We start from the raw sequence: 19464 nt of genomic DNA, 5'->3' as shown, positions 1-19464 counted from the left end.
GACGACCCTATTTACCTTCCCTTAAACACGATGCTTTAGACGTTATGTCCCGTCGTTACCTTTGATACTGCGTTTACCACATGTCAGTGCTGTCGGGGCACCTGACAGGGCTTATCTCACTTGATGCTCACAGCAACTTGGAACGTAGGTATCAATAGGATTCTCTTAATACAGGTGAGGAAACTGAGGCCCAAGGGGCTACGTGGCTTATGTAGGGTCAGTGCTAATAGGCAGAGGCGGTGGGAACCTTGGGCCCAGTGCTAGCAACCTCAGTGCTCCATCGTCTGGGCTCAGACTCACGCCCACCTCTGCATCGTCCCCAGGTGTGTAAAGGTTTTGATTGTTAAGACGAAATATAAGAACCTGAGAATCCCCAAGTTTATTGCTGAAATGATTCAAACTGCCCTTTCCATTCCCTTCCCTTGTCATCCATTCTCCTTCTCATCTGTTTGTTCTGCAGAAGATGAGAACTCCCTGGAATCTCTCAGAACAGGAGGCAATCTGGCCAAGACTCCACTTCCGAGGGCAGCTCGAGACCTGACTGCCCCTAGCCACCACCCCATCTTGGGGCCCTCCACCCAGCCCAGGTTCTGCGGGGTCGGGGGAGCACGCAGCACAGCACCTGGCACTGAGCAGATATGTAATCCGGGTCAGGTGAGCAAATATTCTGTGCATTATTTATGGAATTCACACTCTCAAGCTTACTTTAAACACACAGTAGTCACCCAAGTCAGGTTATTAGCTAGCAAAATATTCAGGGTAAATGAAGAGAAAAAGCAAGTTATGACACAATTTGAATAACATGAGCCCATTTAATAAATATTTTATATGCACGGAGAGAAAGAGGAGGACACACATTTAAAAAGAAATCTTAGGATCCATTTCCATATGGCCGGAGCCATATGCAGTTTTATTTCCTTTATACTGTTCTGTGTTTTGCAATATGCTTAGACTATGGATGAATCTTGAACAAAGGTGGGGTTGGTGGCGCTGACCCCTCTGCATAGTCAAAAATTCACGTGTAACTTTTGACTCCTCAAAAACTATGCTAATAGCCTATCGATGGCCAGAAGCCTTACCGATAACATAGTCGATTAACACAGTGTTTGTTATATATATTCCATATGTATTTTTTTAAAAGATTTTTAAATTTATTCATTAGAGAGAGAGAGAGAGGAGAGGCAGAGGGAGACGGAAAGGGAGAAGCAGACTCCCTGCCACATGGGGCTCGACCCCAGGACCCCGGGATCATGACCTGAGCCAACAAAGGCAAACGCTTAACCTACTGAGCCCCCCCATACATATTCTTAAAATAAAGTGAGAAAATGTCACTAAGAAAACCATAAGGAAGAGTAAATACATACAGTATATATAGAAACAAATCCACACCTAAGTGGACCCACGCGGTTCAAAGCATGTTGTTCAAGAGTCAACGGAGGATGTAATCAAGGGAAATCCCCCAAAACAGTTTGATTAACTTGTGTCTGGCTATTGCATCTTGAAAGTTTGTTATCTTTGTCCTCACATCACTACTTCAAAGGAAATGAGATCAAAATTGGCAGTTCCAAGCAGTCTCGATGGGCTGGGAAACTGGCCTGGGACAGACTGGCCTTGCTGGAAATGGCACTTTCTGATCTGTACGTTCCTTTGGTTCCAGCTACCGGGAGTGAGGCCTTCCCTTCTCCACCCGGTAACACTGCCTCAAGAATGAAAACAAGTAAATAAGAACAGAGCCCTGGACCCGAGTGAATAAGAATACAGAAAGGTGATGGGGCCTCGGCCCCTAGTCGGCCTCTCCCGGACGGAGAACCGAGATGCAGGCTGGCTCGGGCCCACGGGTGAGCGGTGGCAGCTTCCTGGTCGGAGAGGAACCTGGTGTGGCCACAGGCTCCCCTGGTGTCTGGCTGCTAGGTCTAACCAGGATCTGCCCGCTGGGTTGGCCTAGACCGCCACACGGGAGGAGGAACTGGAAATACGAAGCCGGAGAGCAGGAACGTCCCGAGACCCAGAGCTTGGGTGGTCCCGTTTCCAGGACGGAGTTGGATTGATGGTTTGACCTCTACGGGTTGGAAGAGGTGATACCCAAAATGCTTTCTTCCCTGAGCTTCTCTTCTGTGACTGAGTGATTTCCTGGCTTCAGTCTCGAATAACTTATCTGGACGGAAGCCTGGAAAATCAGTCTATTTATGTCTTGGCACCATGACCCAGGTATCACATATGCCATGCATGTGTTTCCCCGTCCACTTTTATACCTCCGAGTATCTATTTTCACTGGATGAAAGAGGATCTACATGGAGAACCAGACTCCCCATTCCTTAGACTTTTTCTTTTTGCTTAAGTTTTTTTGAACCAACAATGTGAGGCTCCGGTCCAGGTAAGATGGGCTAGTTTGGATTTTTTAAGAAATCGTCTCGGATGTATACTTTTTTTGAAGTCTGTGAATGCTTCTGAACCTCAACATTTTTAACGGCTTTTAATCACACACTCTTAGTTACTTCTCGACAGAGAAAAAGTTTCTAAAGAAATGCCTGTTGGCATTTGACATCTGAAAGGAATTTGCAGTTGGTCTCAGTCGTAAGGAAAACAGCACCTACTCAAATGCCTTCCCCCCGCTCTCACTGCAAAGTGAAATGTTCTAAGAAAGATCTAATTGTCTCTTTTCCTGGGTTAGACCACGTTAGTAAAGTACTGAATTTTCAAGACGAAGGCTTATGGCTGATATTATCAAGGTTGAAAAAAATTCACCTACCTAATTACTTGGCTTGAGAAAAGCAGGTCAAACAGTCCAAACAGTGACTAGGGAGGTTTGGTCCTGGGTCAATGGGCAAGAATTGCCACAAATTGGATAGGAAGGTGCTGGCCAGCAGGGGGGCTTGCGCAACACCCCCCACCCCCACCCCCACCCCGGGGACCTGCTGGTGAGTGGGAGCTGATCAGCAGGGTCTAGATGGCAGAGGGAAGCCAGAACTGGGCAAGAGGGGGGTGATGGGAGGTCAGGAGCACGGGGGAAGCACCACAGGAGCACCTGCAAGGGCAATCATCTTCTGGAAGGAGCTACTCCCATCTGCACGTTTCCTAGTGAATTCCAGCCGGAAGGACCGACAAGCCGAGCTGGACGGTGACAAGAAATTCATCCCATTTGTCTGAAATTCGCACCTGAGCACGATGGTCATTTTGATGATCTTGGTTTAAGCTAAGAAATGTTACTGAAAAATATACCGTGACTGTCTCCCATCTGTTGTACAACCGTTATTACATATACCGTAAGGGCACCTCTGTCCTTGAGCTGCCTTGACATCCGCCAAGTGCTCTCTGTACACGAATCCTCACACCAACCATCAGATGACGTGCTCGCATTGTCTTTGTCTTTCATATAAACTGAGGCTCAGGTGGGGTTAGATCTCTGACCTACTGCACAGGGTACTCTCGGTATTTTAGGAAAATTTTAGGTACATTTTTAGTACCACAGAGGAAGAGGTTCAAATATAAATACAACTTGCAGTGGGTCTAGCTTTGGGGGAGACAGAAACATCTTTCTGCAGGTTATTGAATAGGATAAATTCACCATCAGAGAAGAAGAACTTACAACTTATTTTGTAACCTGGGATTCCAGGAGTCTGGATTTATGCTATGACATGATTTTCTTATAGGAGCCAATATTTTTAAATGCCTAATTAAAAAAAAAAGTGCTAGGCTTCTGCTGGGAAATATCTCAGGGATAATCAGATGAAGCCGTGGGAGGCAGGATCCCCCTGCTTGTAGCGTGTAGCGTCCCAGTCACCCTCGTCGCCTCTTCACCCTGTGACTCCCTCTTGGGATCGTCTCGTGGATTCCTCATCACCGTTCCTCATCGTCTATGCCTTTGCTCCCACTATTCCCGACATGCTCCATACCAATGGGAATCCCACATCTAAGGCCAAATTTCAAAATCTCTATCCCACACAAAACCCTTCCCATAACCCCAACCTATGATGGTCTTACCTGTTCTTTGCAATCTTACATCCCTCTAGTCTTCTGACCCTGTTATCCAGCACTTTTTAGAAAAAAAGATTTTATTTATTTATTCCTGAGAGACACAGAGAGAGAGGCAGAGACACAGGCAGAGGAAGAAGCAGGCTCCCTGCAGGGAGCCCGATGCCGGACTCGATCCCGGGACCTGAGATCACGCCCTAAGCAAAGGCAGATGCTGAACCACTGAGCCCCCCAGGGCCCCTAACAGGACTAGTTTAATTTCAGATCCATTTCTAAAGTGAGAGAGCAATGGTCCCAAGGGTTTTCAGGGACAAAGGTGAGGCAGAAAGCAACCGAAGAGATGACATAGTGTGAATCACACGACAGTGGTGGCGCTGGCCCCACAGGCTGAGCCTCCAACCTCACCCCATCCCCTCCCACTTGAGCCCGGCGGTCGCCCCTCTCTGTGGCGGCGCCCCACGGTCTGAATGAGCGCTCCTGCCCACGACTGCTGTGCCCTTGGGACAGCTCCAGCTCGCCCTGGACAACTGTGACATTTTCATGGTGGGTGAGGCTACTCCTCTGTAGAGTGCATCTGTTGGGAATGCAATTTTTGGAAGAAAGACACCATTTAAAGAGAACACTATTCCTTTGACTCCCCACTCTGTGGGGCCAATGAATTAGAAAATGGAACCGAGTCCAAGCTGGTATCAGGCCCCAGGAGGCCCCTGTTTCAAGCTGGTCGCCATACCCTGCCCTGACCAGTCAGGCCCACCGCTTCCCCAGGGATACACCGGCTGTCACGCAGTGAGAAGTGCTTTTCTTGGCGTGCGGTGGAGGAAGTAAAATGGGGAGTAGGTTTACTAGAGAAGAGAGTCCTTTAAAATGATGCTGGAGATAACACATTGGTAATGGAAAACTTCTGGAGTCACGGACTGTGAGTATGGAGACGTTATAATGACGCGCTGACATTTCGTTGTCTAGCAGGCACACGCAGAGCCACCTCCCCAGGAAATACTGCCACGGCCCTGCATCGGTTGACCAAGGGCATTGAGGCCCAGAGGCAGTGCAATGAATGCTTCCTCTTCGAAACCACCAGGGCTTCTTGAGCCAGAAATTACTCCGAACCAGACACTCCTTCCTTCCTTCCTTCCTTCCTCCCTCCCTCCCTCCCTCCCTTCCTTTTCTCTTTTCTTTCTTCCTTCCTTCCTTTCTTTTTTTTTTTTTTTTAAGATTTTCTTTATTCATGGGACATACACAGAGAGGCATAGACACAGGCAGAGGGAGAAGCAGGCTCCATGCAGGGAGCCCAATGTGGGACCCGATCCTGGGTCTCCAGGATCAGGCCCTGGGCTGAAGGCAGACGCTCAACCGCTGAACCACCCAGGTGCCCCTTTCTTCTTCCTTCTTCCTTCTTCCTCTTCCTCTTTCTCTTCCTCTTCCTCTTCCTCTTTTTCTTCTTTCCTCCTCCTCCTCCTTCTTCTTCTCTTCTTCTTCTTCTTCTTCTTCTTCTTCTTCTTCTTCTTCTCCTCTTCCTCCTCCTCCTCCTCCTCCTTTCTTCTTCTTTAAAAGAGGTCTTTATTTTAGAGAGAGAGCACACATGGGAGGGGCAGAGGGAGCGGGAGAGAGAACCCCCACAGACTCCGCACCGAGTGCAGACCCAGACACGGGGCTCCATCCCACGACCCTGAGATCGGGACCTGAGCCGAAAACCAGGAGCCGGATGCTTGACCGACTGCCCCACTGGGCGCCCCTAAACTACGCAGTTTTTTCAAGTAAGGGGCATATACAGGAAGAGCCTCCCAGGCTTTTCCATGAGTTTGGACCCACACCTTGACCCCACCTGGATCAGTGGCTCAGGGGAAGGAAGCCCAGCAGGACACCTTCGGATCAGAGCTCTCCTGGTTATACTGTATGAATTTCTGAAGTAACCTGATTCCTTTCAGATCATCTGATTTTGCTCCTCCTCAAACAAGACACTTCGGGGGACAATGCAACAAGTGTGAAATATTTTGGTCCCTCTTTGCTTTGACCTCAGGGTGCTTAACGACTTTTAAAGTGGAAAATGCCTGCCCCTAAAAAGAGAAGACGTTGCTTTTTGGAGAATTTTGCTCCCTGTAAAAATAAAAGAATTACTAATCATCAAGAATGAGTATATTTTTTAAAGGGAGGCTATGCTTCTCTACAAACCAACAAACCCCTTGCTCTTTTTTAGGAGTCTTCTGCTTAATGCCACAGAAAAAGCTGTTTTTTCCCCTAAAGGGTTAAAGACTTAGAGCAAGTTTGGGCTTCATACCGTAATCTCGTCTCTTTAACTTCTGTTGGGAATAAAATCTATTCATCCAAGGGCAGGGTTTCCCCCAAACTCAAACAACAAAATGGTCAGAGGGCAGAACTGGTTAAGAGGTAGAAAGCAGACATGTGCCCAATAGCAGAGCCCTCAGGGTTTGTTCTCATACTCAGTCGGCTGTGCCCGAGTCAGCCCTGTGTCCCTCTATTACATGGCAGGTGTCACGGGACAAGCATGGCACCAAAACATTGCTTTTTCCAAGGAGAATGCGAAAGAGCTGTGCTGGATAGTATGTGCAAAGGGCCTGTGGCCTGACAGAGTCATCAAACCGAGTCATGGAAAGTCCTTATGGAGGGAACTGAAGAAATGCGTATCAATAACTGTGGCAAAAGACAAATAAGAACAGAATTCCTGAGTGTCCCAGAAGAGCAATCCTACCACTGTGATGTCAAGTTAATTACAGGTACTTCTAATTTAAAATTAAGAGCGTGTGTTGACTCTACCAGTGAAGTTCCCACGCTAGCAGTGAAACTCAACATTTCGTCTTAGGATAATTTGTTAAGAATTCTTCAGAGATGATAACATTTATGCAAATGAAAAGTGAGATTAAATTCCACAATGAGAGACTCAGCATATGCGTGGATCTCAAAACTTTGCTTCTGGAGGCCAGTGAATATGTTACCATGGTGAGGAAATTATTTAGGTTTATTCCAGTTTGAAACTCCTCCACAGGACTTGGGCACCATGGGGAAGACCTACGTCCTCCAGCTCCTCTGAGAAAACACATTTTATTCTTCAAAAGACAAACCCCAGAATGAAACCCGGCCATTATCTTACACCGTCTACAAATAAATCCAAAATGGATCAACATATTAACTGTGATACCTAAAACCATAAAATACTTAGAGGAAATCATAGGTTCTTTGACGTTTGTCTCAGTAGTATTCGTTTGGACCAGTCTCCTCAGGCTGGGCTAACAGAAGCTAACCCTGGAAAAACTGGATTATATCAAACTAAAAAGCTCCTGCACGGCCCCGGAAACCATCAACAAAATGAAATGGCAACCTATGGAATGGAAGATGTTTGTAAGTCACTCGTCCGATAACGGGATTAACACCCGAAATATGTAAAGAAGTTACACCTCTTGATATCAAAAAACAAAGTGATTAAAAAAAAAGGCAGAGGATTTGAGTTGTTTTTCCAAAGACAACACCCAGATGGCCAAGAGGCACACGGGAAGATGCTCCACGTCGCTCGTCCTCAAGAAGATGCAAATCAAAACCACGACCAAAAAAAAAAAAAAAAAAAAAAAACCCAAAAAACAAAAAAACCACAACGAGATACCATCTCACTCCTGTCCCGTTGGCTACACCAAGAAGACAAAGAATAAGAGTTGGCAAGGAGGCAGAGAAAAGGGAAACTTGTACACTCTTGGGGGAAATGCAAACGGTGCAGCCACTGTGGGAAACGGTGTGGAGGTTCCTCAAAGAATTAAAAATAGATAAATAAGCTCCTGGTTATACAGCAGGTCACGGGGAGACAGCGTACAGATAGGGACTACAGTCCGTAATATTGTGACGACTTTGTACGGCGATGGTGGTACCCGGACTCACTGCGGGGACTGCTCGCAATGTGGAAGGCTATCCGATCGCTCTGACGTTCCCTTGAAATGAAGAGGATATGGTACGCCAATTACACTGCGCTTAAATGAGGGTAAGAGATAGGAGGATATCTCCGGAGATCAGAAAAATAAGGTCCAGCCCACTGGGGAGTTTAGCTCGCTGGGTCTTCTGACTCAGCCTCAGAAGACAAGTTTCCCTCTGGGTCGGACCTTTCCAGGCTCTGGGGCATAAAACTGTGAAGGTCTCCCCCATCTTCTGCGATCCCGACCCAAACTCCAGCGACGAAGACTGCAGAAATCAGCGTCTGGTGAGAATGAGCAAGACTGTGCAGAGTCCAGCCTGCGTCCTAAGACCTGGGTGGGCTGTGTCCGTGGTCGAGAAAGTTTGGGTCTGAGCCACAAAACCAGCAGGACCCGTCCTGAGAGCCCCTGGAAAGCGTGCTCTTCCTGACTGTATTTTACATTCTGAACCAGCAAATATAATAGGATTTTGAGTTTTCTCTTCTGCTGTTCTTGAACCACCCTACGTTTTTCAGCTTGGCCACTCAATAGTTGGGTCCAGTTGCTCTGAATTTAAGGGGCTAAACTAATAAAAAATTTTATTGCTTTTAATCTTGTTTTTTTTTTATCTTTCTGGATTTATCATTTATTTATTTATTTAGCTAATAAGGTAGATACCCTTTCATACATTTGTCAAGGATGGAAAGCCAGGTCCTTAGGGCACCAGTCATTTTCACACGTATTCACAAGTCTGATGGGGAACAAAGAGGGAGGGAAAAGGTCCTTTAGAGATGGATTTATTTTTCTGTAACACTAGATAACCAAGAATGTGAAGACAAGGAAAAGTCTCTGTTATTCATAAGCTATAATACAACTTCTGTAACACCCCACGGTTCGGGTTGAATTGTGTCTCCCCACAGCACCCCAAATTCACGTGTTGAAGTCCTACCTCCTCGCACTCCTGGGAAGGCGAGGCCTTCCTGGGAGGTAACCTCATTGCAGATATAACGAGTCACGTTAGGTGTGGTCCTAACCCCGACCTCTAGGACTGGAGCAGAGTGGGTCCCTCATCCAGGATAACGCGTGTCCTTACAGAAAGGGGAGGCTTGGGCATGGGCAGGGAACGGGTAGGATTGCGGGTGAAGATGAAGGCAGAGAGCAGGGCGGCGCTTCTACAAGCCAACGACAGCCAGAGATGGGCTAGCAAACCCCCGAAACCAGCAGGGCAGCACCGAGCAGAGTCTCCCTCGCAGCCCACATAAGGGGCCATCCCGCAAGACACTCACTTTGGGCTCCCGGCCAGCACGACTATGACACAGGTCGTTTCTGATTCCTAACCCACTCAAGGTATGGCACTTTGCTACGGCAGCCTCAGCAAGATGACATACCCACGCGGAGGGAAGAAACGGTGGCTATTCAAGACTGACTTATTTTTAAAAGTAGACTCTTTCACCACGGAATCACCCCAAAAAAAGGAAAAGAAAAGTTCGTTCTTACTCTCAGTTCTTGGGGAACGGAACTGGGCTTCTTTATATTGATCTCAATGCTATTGTTGTCCTGTTTGAGCTCCACTGGGGACCCGTGCACTCTGGCCACAGCTTCAAACATCTGGGGTTTGGTTAATGAGGGGGCAGGTGCCACCGTGGGACATTCTCTCTCCTTCTCCTTGTCACCGTGAACTGCTTCTCCATTCATGCTGACTTTCCCATCTACCTGTAAGACACACAATGCACAAAAACCATGCTATTTCCCAACGAGATAACACATTTAGGGTCATTGGAAGACATTATCATTTATTAATCATAGTCCAGCAAAGATATGAGGTATTTCATATGCCCCCATCCGTTCTGGAAATCAGGGCTCCCATAAATGACCTTTCTGATGGCTGCTTTAAAGGGTCATAAATCCCCAAATGAATGAGACCATATGACTGGGTGACGGGCACTGAGGGGGGCACTTGATGGGATAAGCACTGGGTGTTATGCTATATGTTGGCAAATTGAACTCCAATAAAAAAATTAAAAAATAAATTAAAAAAATAAATATTTAGGCTTTGAAGGAAAAAAAAATAAAAGGTCATAAATCTCAGGCCACTTCACTTTGGATTAAATTTCATGCTCACCTTACTTGGGGTGGGCTCTTATTTTAAAACATAGACTCTGAAATGAATAATACACTACATTAATTAGCACACCATGATAATTGATTTCAAATAAAATAAAATATAATATATAAAAATATATTTATAAAAATATATAAATATATAAAAATATATAAATATAAAAAATACAAAAAAAATTAAGTGTAGAAAAAAATCAAGGAATCTTAAGTACAGATGCACATCACCTACTTGGATTGCACTACTTCTCCATTTAAATTCTGAATGCTATTCCACGACTTTGAGATTTTTTTTTCTATGAATGAGGTGGAACCCGCATCAGATCAGGAATCTTTTACGGGTTACCCTGCGGTAAGGGGGCAATGGGTACATTTTCACAAGCTAACACGGAGGGCCCCTGGCCCGATGCTACGCTATATCAAAGCCCTATTTCCAGGTAATTTTACAATCCCGATTTTTTCAAGAACGGAAGGCCATACACATTAAAATATCTTTGTTTTGCACCCATGTCTAGGGAAGGTGGGAAAGGCAAGAAAGGAGGAGTCGAGAGGGGGGTCAGCTAGGTCTGGCTTATTGAAAGGCACCCAGAACGCCCCTCTTGGGGTCCGAGGCGAGTACGCAGCGGTCACGCGAGGAGCTCTGCAGTCGGCCCCCCTCGGGTCCCAAACCACACGATCTTCAGGTGTCTCCCTCTGCATGCTCGGGCTCCCCACCCAGCAATTCCCTAACACCTGCATCTCCCGGAGAGCACCGTGGAGGGGATCTCACGGACTGACTCACGTACGGAGTTTACAACGGTGTCAGGCACATTCCGTGCGTGTAAACATTAGCTATTATAATTATGAGGCGCCCTAAGATCCTCCACAAGGAATCCAGGGAAGGCCAGGTGTTAGGTGTCACTCAGTCACCGTGAGCCAGTGGCTCACGTAATCTGTTGCCTGTGATGTGTAAGAAAGAAACTTAAATCACAGCTGAGCTCCCCCCCATAAATACAGCTGAAAAAGGACTTTTGCAGAAACGCTATTTACTTGTATTCTGTGTGGTGCACTAGAGGTTGTTTTTTATTTTATTTATTTATTTATTTATTTATTTATTTATTTATTTATTTATTTATTTTGTATTTTGCTTTATTTTTAAAAAATGCTGATACCAAGCTACTAAGAGGATTTCACAACCTGGCGACAGGTAGCAACTGTCACTGTGATAAACGCTGCCTTTAACTCCTCACTTGATCATCCTTTACCCTTAATTGTATCGTCCTGGGAACCTGAGCCCATACTGTCTGTCCCCGCCGCCCCCTGCCCTCCCCACAGGAACACGCACATCCCCCTTAGCTTCTGAGCTGGCCTTACCCTTTGCACGTGGCCATGGCTGGTCAATGGCGGGCTGCGTATGGGGCAATAGCCCCCAACGCCAGTGACGCGTCCACGGCTCGTGGGTGGTCAAGAGCAAACCCCAGCTCTAAAAAGATCTCAGCTGAAGCTCTGCTCCCCCCACCCCACGCGTGTTCCTCCTGAGGCCCTCTTAAGCAGACTTGCCACAACAGTGGGAGGCAAGGTTTCCTCAGGGTCAAAGTCCTGCCTTCAAGTCATCTATCCTGGTTCTTCAGTTTACATGACCACCTTGTACTACTCACATAGAGGACGGGAAGTGGACAGCTGTCTTATCCCAGCAGATGCTGGGGTACCAAGTCAAGTAAAGGTATTCCCGTCCCCGCGCTGGGCCACCTCCGCATCACATGTTCCTTTGTAAACCATCACGGACCACGCTGGGTCATGAGCCTGAGACGGAGAGCTGCCGCAGCATAGGTGGGACGTGAGCGCGACGGGGCCACGCTCGTCCCTGTGTGAGCGTGCATGATGAGCAGCTCAGCTTCTCAGGGGGAAAATCCATGTATTTATTCACTAAGAACTTCCTGAGCGCCCACTACGTGCCGGGCACCTAGGCCAGGCTCCCGGGACAGAGCTGGGAAGACACAGCCCCAGCCCTGCAAGGGACCCACATCTTGACTCGGCCCAGACGGTACATCCAGGACACCCTCCTTCTGTTCCATCAAAGCCTAAGGCAAGGATGGTTAAGATCCATCCCGAGTCAGTTAAGCCAGGTTTGGTTCCCTCTGAAATTCAACGGGAAGATCCATGATGTCACATCATCAACGGGCAGTAGCCAAGCAGACTTTCCTTACAGCCATGTGCCCGTGTCTCCTGCTCATGAATCCCGCCTCTGTGACCCATTAAGAACCCACGTGCTGTGCAGGGACAACGAAAACTAGTTTTTCTTTGTAGTCAAAAGAGTGTAAGCCAAAGAACGGCCTGCTTCCTCGTGATGTGAGGGAAAACACTGGAATCTGAGGAAGTGAGAAGATGCTTGGTTGACACAGGAGGTTCTTTGGTTCCGGGACATTACCTACTCATCGGCAGGAAACAACCTAGTTTTTTTCCCCTTAAAAAAAATATATTTTTCGAAACCCGTCTCATCTTAGAATCAAGGACATCCCACGTTCCTATGGGCTCCTTGTGTCGTTCCTTCTGTGCGACTCTAGCATCTTTTCGGACATGATGCCAAATCCTTTAAAAAAGAAGGGGTGGCTGCATATGCCTCTATCTAAACCAAAGGCAATTACGATTTTGTTTTGGGGGAGTTTGCTAGACCTCCACATGGCCGGAGAGCCCCAGGGTTTTACTAAATCAAGGGTAGAGAGACCAGTTATATGGGACTGGAACTAAACCCTGCTCCTATTTGGAGACTTTAACCAAATCCCCCGAGACCCAACCTTCACAATGGGGAACGCTAAACCATTCTGCTTTTGCTTGATAAAAAATAATTGCATCTTCTTGGGGGCAAGATGCTTCTTTTTGTGGATCGATTACCTGGGATTCTTAGGGAGTGCGTCCTACCTTAAAGGTCTTCAGAACGTCTTGAGAGTTTTTGGGCTGGGAGTAAGGCTTGGGTGTCAGCATAGGCACTGCTTTGGGAGGGACAGTCTTGCTTGGAGACCCGCCGCCTGCTGACACGCCGGTATCCAGAACGCTGGTCCGGGCGATGGTGGTCTCCACGGTGGCAGTGAATTTGGGTGGAGGCAGTGACTGTCGCCGCAGGTACTTCATGGGGTTAGGGTCGTTCAGGAAGGGGGTTAAGTTTGGCTCCGTTGAATGGCTTCTTTCCAGAATTTTTGGCATCTCCAAGCGTTCGAGGACAGCCTCGCTGATGGTGAACCTCTCGATGTACTGCTGAAGGATCCCCTCTGCCTCCTCCTGGGACCGCGCGTTCTTATAGGCCTCGTGCAGCTCCCTCTCTCTCCGCTCCCTACAGGATGGACATGGCAGGGGAAGCAACGACACAGTCAACAGTCATAAAATCACAAAGACCTTGGTAGGAGCCAAGGCTGAGCTGAAAGGGGGGACACCCTGGGCCACGTGGGTGTCCAAGCCTTCGCGATAACCACCGTCTTAGAACGAAGCACATCTCGATACTACTGCACGTTTAAAACAACAACAGAAATGACTCACTTTTCTTGAACGATTTCTCTGTAGGTTTTGATGCTTTTCCTTCGTTCACTCGTCCCATCCTCTCCAGCCAGTAACTTCTCCATTTTCTTCCTCTCTTCCTCTTTCTTGATTAAGTCCTGGGAAGCACTTCTTCTACGGCTCTTCCAACGAGCCAGGTCCTGGGGGCGTGGGGGGGGTCGGGGAGACATGAGATGCTGCTACAGATGCGCAGGCGAGCCTGGGTCCCCCTTCGTGGGCCCAGCGCTTGGCGAGCCGCCCCCACTCAACCCAGCGGAAGTCTGGTGGGAACAGGGACGTCTCGAAGGCAGGAGACATCTGGATGGAGCCCATTCCCCGGGCCAGGGCATCGCGTCCGTGTAACCATGGTAATATGAGCTAGCATCATAGCTCACTCATAGCCAGCTGCCGGGGTTTAGGGTGCTGCCTCCCGGGGCCCCTGGGAAACCTCATTTCTTCCCATCTATGGCCCGCCGTTGCGGCTGCGCTCGCTGACGACGGAGTGGTTGGGATCGGGCACAGACCCCGCAGAAGGCAGAGGTCATTGTTCCTGTGGGGTCGGGTGGGTGGGGGTGCAGCCGAGTGGGCCCTCCCTGCTTTGGGATCTCGGCACGTTTAACAGCCTATCTGTGCCTCGATTCCCCGATGTCTAAGGTGAGGGTGGCAGTGACATGGACTCCTGCCAGCCTGCCCGGGGTCACAAGGTGGGGTGCCCACGGGGTGCCAGCCCTACCATCGGTGTTACAGTCTTTAGCTCTTGGACGGTAGGGTCCCCACGGGCTGCTCGGGGGCTCTGTGAGGACCGCGAAGGGCCACGCCTGGTTCGGTCACCGTCCTGGCCCTCCCTGCCCTGGCCCTGGGTCCCGGCACTCTGGCTACGACAGGGCCACTCAGCCCGCAGGACCCCCACCCCCCGTGCAGGCGCAGCCCGGCCTGCAGCCCGCGGCACTCACGTCCTGCCACTTGTCGTCCTCCTCGCGCAGCTGGCTATTTATGAGCTGCAGCTGCTCCTGGCGGGCCCTGCTGTGTGGCTGCACCGCGGCCTCCTCCTCACACCGCATGTCCAGCAGGCTGGAGCTCCTGGGGGGGACGGGGGGCAGCCATGGGCCGGGTCCTGCTGCTCGGCACGCTCCGCCCCAGGGGGACCCCCACCCCCTCCCGCAGCCACTCGGCCTGCAGGGCGGCCGCAGCCAGTGACGCGGCCCATGGAACTGAGGGTGCAGGTGCCGGGATGTGTTTGGAAGAGCAGGGAAGGTACTGGGGAGCTCCGGGCTTTTCTCATTGGCAAATGTGTCAGAAAGCGGAGTGAAGACAGAAGGTGCAGGTGGGAGGCTGTGGGCAAGGAGGCTGGCATTCCGCAAAACAGAACTTGCACCCAGGTGGGTGCTCGTGCGTCAAGAGCTGCCTTACATGCTCTGCACACTAACTCAGGCGACCTCTGCACCCTCCAGGCATCACCCGGCCTCCAGGCTCACGCGCCCAGCTGCGTCTTCTGAGCTGCGGCTGCATCCAGCCCTAGGCTTGACTGACTCATAGATCTGATGTGGTTATTTCTGGTTCCTGTAAGAATGTCTACACTGGTAGTGCAGTTGATAGCGCCTTGCAATCAACGATATAAGGTGTTTTATTGTAAAGACGCAGGAGTAAAACATAGAAACCAGCGTATCCTAATAGTCTCAAGAGCATTTTACCTTTCTTTGGCTTTTAAATTTACTCTTTGGGAGGGCGAGCAATTTTTTAGACCCTTAGGCTACACGTATTACTGATAATATTCTGTAGGAGCGCATTACACGTTGGGCAAGACCACAGGGACTATTCCATGGTGCTCACGCGGCCTTTGTTACGGCAAAAGCTGAAGCAGCAAGATGAAAACAGAAATACAAACCAAAGCAAAATCCTCCCCCTCCTTCCTTCCCTCCCTCTTTTTTTTTTTTTCTTCTTCTCTCAAAGAAATGAGTTCTGGGACCAAGTGGGTCACATGGTCCAAAATCAAAAAAATGCAGGTCTGCTGTTAAACTCCAAGAATGCAAGATGGAGTCCATTTTCGAAGCCAGCTTAATGCAAAAAAAAAAAAAAAAAGAAAAAAAAAAAAAGAAAAGCCATGCGCTTAGACAACGATTAATTCTAGACATCAGGGTGACGTGCAAAATAGTCGTCCCCACGGCCAGACGATGAGCAGCAGCAGCAGCAGCAGCAGTGCTGGATGCCGGTGGGTCCTTAGCGCCCAGCTCTCTAGGAGGGGAAGACCCACGCTCAGGGCAGTGGCCGCCCACCTTCATGGCGGTGCGTCCAGGTTCAATCCGTTGGGGGGCCTCCCCCTTCTGTCTACACGTTGGATTATTTAAGTCTGACCTAAGAGAGCCAGCACAGGAGACTGTGCTTGTAACCGGTCTTCCCCAAGAGCATTCTGATACCTTGACTGCATAGACTGCATGGAAGGACTTTTACCTGCGGCTTCTATGGCACAGATGGGACAAGCCAGCACGTGAAGCCGCCTCTGCACGCTCCGTAGGTAGTGCTGCCCACGGCCGCCAAGCCTTCCAGAAGGATAAAGCGCAGCCCTCCAAGGGGCAAGGGGCTGCGGCTTTTCATTTATTTTTTACTATTTATTAATGTCGTTTAAGAAGGTTTGGGGAGTTTGCGGAGGTAGGTAGAAAAGTCTAACCTTGTTGGTTTTTTTTTTTTTTTTTTTTTCAACATCGTGCATGAAAACTCACTTAAGTAGGCTTTCTGGAGGGAGACTGACATTCATCACATTCCTGGAGCTGGGTCTCCCTCTGGAACCCCAGGGAAAAAATGGTCTTGTCCAAGATTTGGGATTTGGTTTGGTCACTCGGAAGAGGACAGGAGCAAGGCCCTGGGAAGTGCACTCTTCTGCCCTGGGTTCCTGTCTCCGCCCCACCGTGAAGTTGTAATTACCGCAGCCCAAGTGTGGGCGGAATAAAAAGAGAAAATCTCGTTTGCCCTCCCAGATACCAGGAAGGACTATTTTCCCTGATAGGGGTTTTTCTGTTTTGTTCTGGGTTAAGAAATACCAGCAAACTGGCCAAAAAAAAAAAAAAGGAACTAAGCAAGTGGAGAATTGATAATACTAGCTAGAACATGGGCCGAGTCACCATCAGGGAAAATCAGAGGTGGGACTCAGCCTCCAGCGCGAAGGGGCACGTGTCTGGGGGCAGGTGGGGGCCGTGGAGGAGCCCAGGTTGCAGGATGTTGATGTGACTTGCATGGAGCATCTGCTCTGAGCCTGTGCCACGTGCTGCTGGGACAGGGTCCCTGGGGCGGGGGGGGGGCGCACAGGCTCGAGGGGTGTGCACCTGAAGGGCAGGACAAGGGGGCAAAACTAGATGCACGGGCACGCCCAGGAGGTGGAAACCTCTGCCCCCCACCCCCACCCCCACCCCGACCTGCGTTTTCCTTAAAGGGCACATCTTTGTTCGACTGGGGCTGTCCTGAGAACATGCTGCTCCTGAGTAGAGAGCCCGGCCAGTCGTGGCCCCGGAAAGGTCTCCGAAGCGGGAGAGAGTGGGGAATGAACTGGGCCACTAACGCTTCTACTTGAGAAACAATCTCCCGACACGACCTTGCACTCTGCACCCCTCGCGGTTTCGGGGAGGCGTGTCCGCTCCCGAGAGGCACCCGCGGGCCCCTGGACGCTCCAGGTAAGACCCCTGGACGGAAGCTCCGTTTCCTCTTGGCTGCGAGGCTGCTTTTTGTGAATTTGGAGCAGAGCGGGGAGACCCCCCGGCACCGCCTTAAGGAAAAACAAAACCCACAGACGTTTCCTGTGGGTGAGGTCTCGCGTTTAGGCGCAGCAAGACTAGGCCGCGGCCTCCTGCCCCCAGCTCCCGGGATTTGCACCTCCATCGGGCTCTGCACTGGCGGACAGCAAGTCCAGCCCACCAGCATGTTGGTGGCCGGCCTGTTCTGCCCGTGTCCCTCCCAGGGGGGCTCTGTTGCCACCACAGACCCTGCAAGCGAGAAGCAGGGCTCAACCCCGCAGACGCCTCGGCATCACACAGCCCGTCCAGCTCGGGGAGACCTCAGGGCTGTGACGTGACCGTCCTGCAAGCCAGGCCACCAGACAGTCACTGGCCACACACGGGAACACGCCCTGGCACCTGAGGCGGACGCCTTAGCACGAGGAGCACGAAGCAAGCGGACACCTGAACGCCAATGGGGACGCGGTCCCGGGACAGCGAGCTGGGGGCCTAATCGCATTGCCGTGGGCGGCAGGCATTTCTGAGTCTTCACACCTTGACCCCTTGGTGCCGTCTGCATCTCAGGCCAGTGCTGCCGGTCGGACGGCCCGGGCCGCACCAGCACACACAGTGCTTCCCATGGGGTGGCCGGTGCGCCACTCCCTGGGAATTAGATATGAATTAAGTTTCTTAAAATACAAAAATTTACCCAGATCTGCGAAAACTAGGAATCTGCAAAGGGGACTTTTGCCTTAGAGGATTTCTGTTTCGGGATGCTCTGCAGATGGGCAACCCGTTTCTGAGATGGAGTCACTGCGGTCACGGGTGGGGAGGGCTGGCTTCTCACACTGAGATGTGAGGCAGAGGCAGGGAATGACCCTCCGAGAGCAGCAGAAGCTAAGGAGCCAGGAGCGGAAAGCCCACATCGTGTTGGACATCCTGACCCCTTGCTATGCCACAGAATTCGAACGCAACCCCAAGGGTCTGGTCTTGAGCATCCCACAGTTTACGTTACTCCAACCTGGGAGGAACTTGGGCTTCTGAAGCCATCATTAGTAGTTTAGGATTTATTTTCTTAGCTCAAAAAAAAAAAAAAAAAAAAAAACAAACCCAAGGCCGTGAGAATGACTTGCTTCATTGTTAAGGCCAAGTCCTCACATATCAAGAATTAAGTGCAAAATGCAGAACGATTCTGTGGTTCACAAGGGGCACCAACAGCCGGGCCCTACAAGCAGCCCCGCCATGCCACGCCCATGGAAAGCAAATGTTAGGGTTTAAGCAGCAGCTGTGCCTCAGAGTCATGCTTGGGGCACCCTCGCGCCCGCGTCCCCGCAGGAGCCTACGTCCTGCGCTCTGCTCCGAGCGCTGCCGGGGCCGCGTGAGGCAGGCCAGCTGCTCGCTTCGCTGCTTCCTCCACGGCATTTCCATTAGTGGGGAGTCCCGCGGGCATGCAGCTTGGGCCAGTTATTATTACCAGGTTCCTACAAACGCAAGGCAACTTACTCTGCGTCATCAGACACAGGAGTCCTCGGCCCGTATCTACAAGACCAAATACAAAATTAGAGGAGGGGGCGAGACAGACGGTCAGCTCCAGAACCGGGCCGGCAGCAGACATCACCCACGACGTGTCTGCGGCCATGCCGTCGCTGCCCATCACACTGGAAGAGAAGCGTCGTTAGCTGCTGAGACCGAGAGCGGAGTCCCAACATTTCTAAGGAATGCAAAACGTGTATTAAAACACCGAGAAGAAGTGAAAATAGGCCCCCGTGCTGCCCACAAAAAAAAAAAAAAAAAAAATCTGCTCAGTCCAAACACAAGGCGGCTTAGGTGCGGCCCATGATGTGTGCAGGAGGCAGTGTCAGAGGAGGAAGGAGAAGAGAAGCCAAACCTGAATTACGGTCGGTCACAAACGGTTAAATTGCTCATGCCCTTACGTCGGCGGCGGGCGGGCGGCGGGCTCCAGGGGGGCCCGGCGTGGGGCGCACGCTCCCAACCCCGCCCTGCCGCGCTCATGCGTTTGCACAAGTGCCATCAGGGAGCATTTCTGCAGTTTTCTGAAAGCAAACCAGAACTCCAACCAGAGCCCCAATCAGTGCCTTCCGCATGCATTTGACAAAAACCACAATTCCTAGAAAACTGGCAGGGCCCTAATCAAAACCAGACTTGGATAATATTCCATAACTTGAAAAACCGAAGTTTTGGAATCTTTTTTTTTTTTTACGATCTTTTACAGTCTGATTATTCAGAGCTACGAAGCTGTACCTTCTGCAGTACAG

At 50.1% G+C, this 19464-nt stretch overlaps 1 protein-coding gene across 17 annotated transcripts in view; it reads right to left on the bottom strand.

Moving 5' to 3' along the window:
- The window catches only part of LIMCH1 (LIM and calponin homology domains 1), a 299956-nt gene that overhangs the window by 40816 nt on the left and 239676 nt on the right, over positions 1 to 19464 (bottom strand). For 13 of the 17 annotated variants that reach the window (XM_077847841.1, XM_077847842.1, XM_077847858.1 and 10 more), the window contains 5 exons: positions 18692 to 18727; positions 14441 to 14567; positions 13491 to 13648; positions 12879 to 13287; positions 9360 to 9575 (listed from right to left, as the gene is read on the bottom strand). In XM_077847841.1, coding sequence (XP_077703967.1) covers positions 9360 to 9575; positions 12879 to 13287; positions 13491 to 13648; positions 14441 to 14567; positions 18692 to 18727 — 946 coding nt within the window. The remainder of the gene's footprint in view (positions 1 to 9359; positions 9576 to 12878; positions 13288 to 13490; positions 13649 to 14440; positions 14568 to 18691; positions 18728 to 19464) is intronic. The other 4 variants (XM_077847847.1, XM_077847853.1, XM_077847852.1 and 1 more) reach the window with 1 other exon arrangement.

This window comes from Canis aureus, chromosome 14 (assembly GCF_053574225.1).
Source record: "Canis aureus isolate CA01 chromosome 14, VMU_Caureus_v.1.0, whole genome shotgun sequence".
Classification (NCBI taxonomy): domain Eukaryota; kingdom Metazoa; phylum Chordata; class Mammalia; order Carnivora; family Canidae; genus Canis; species Canis aureus.
The sequence above is the reverse complement of the archived record's forward strand: the minus strand, read 5'-3'. Positions and strand labels throughout refer to the sequence as shown.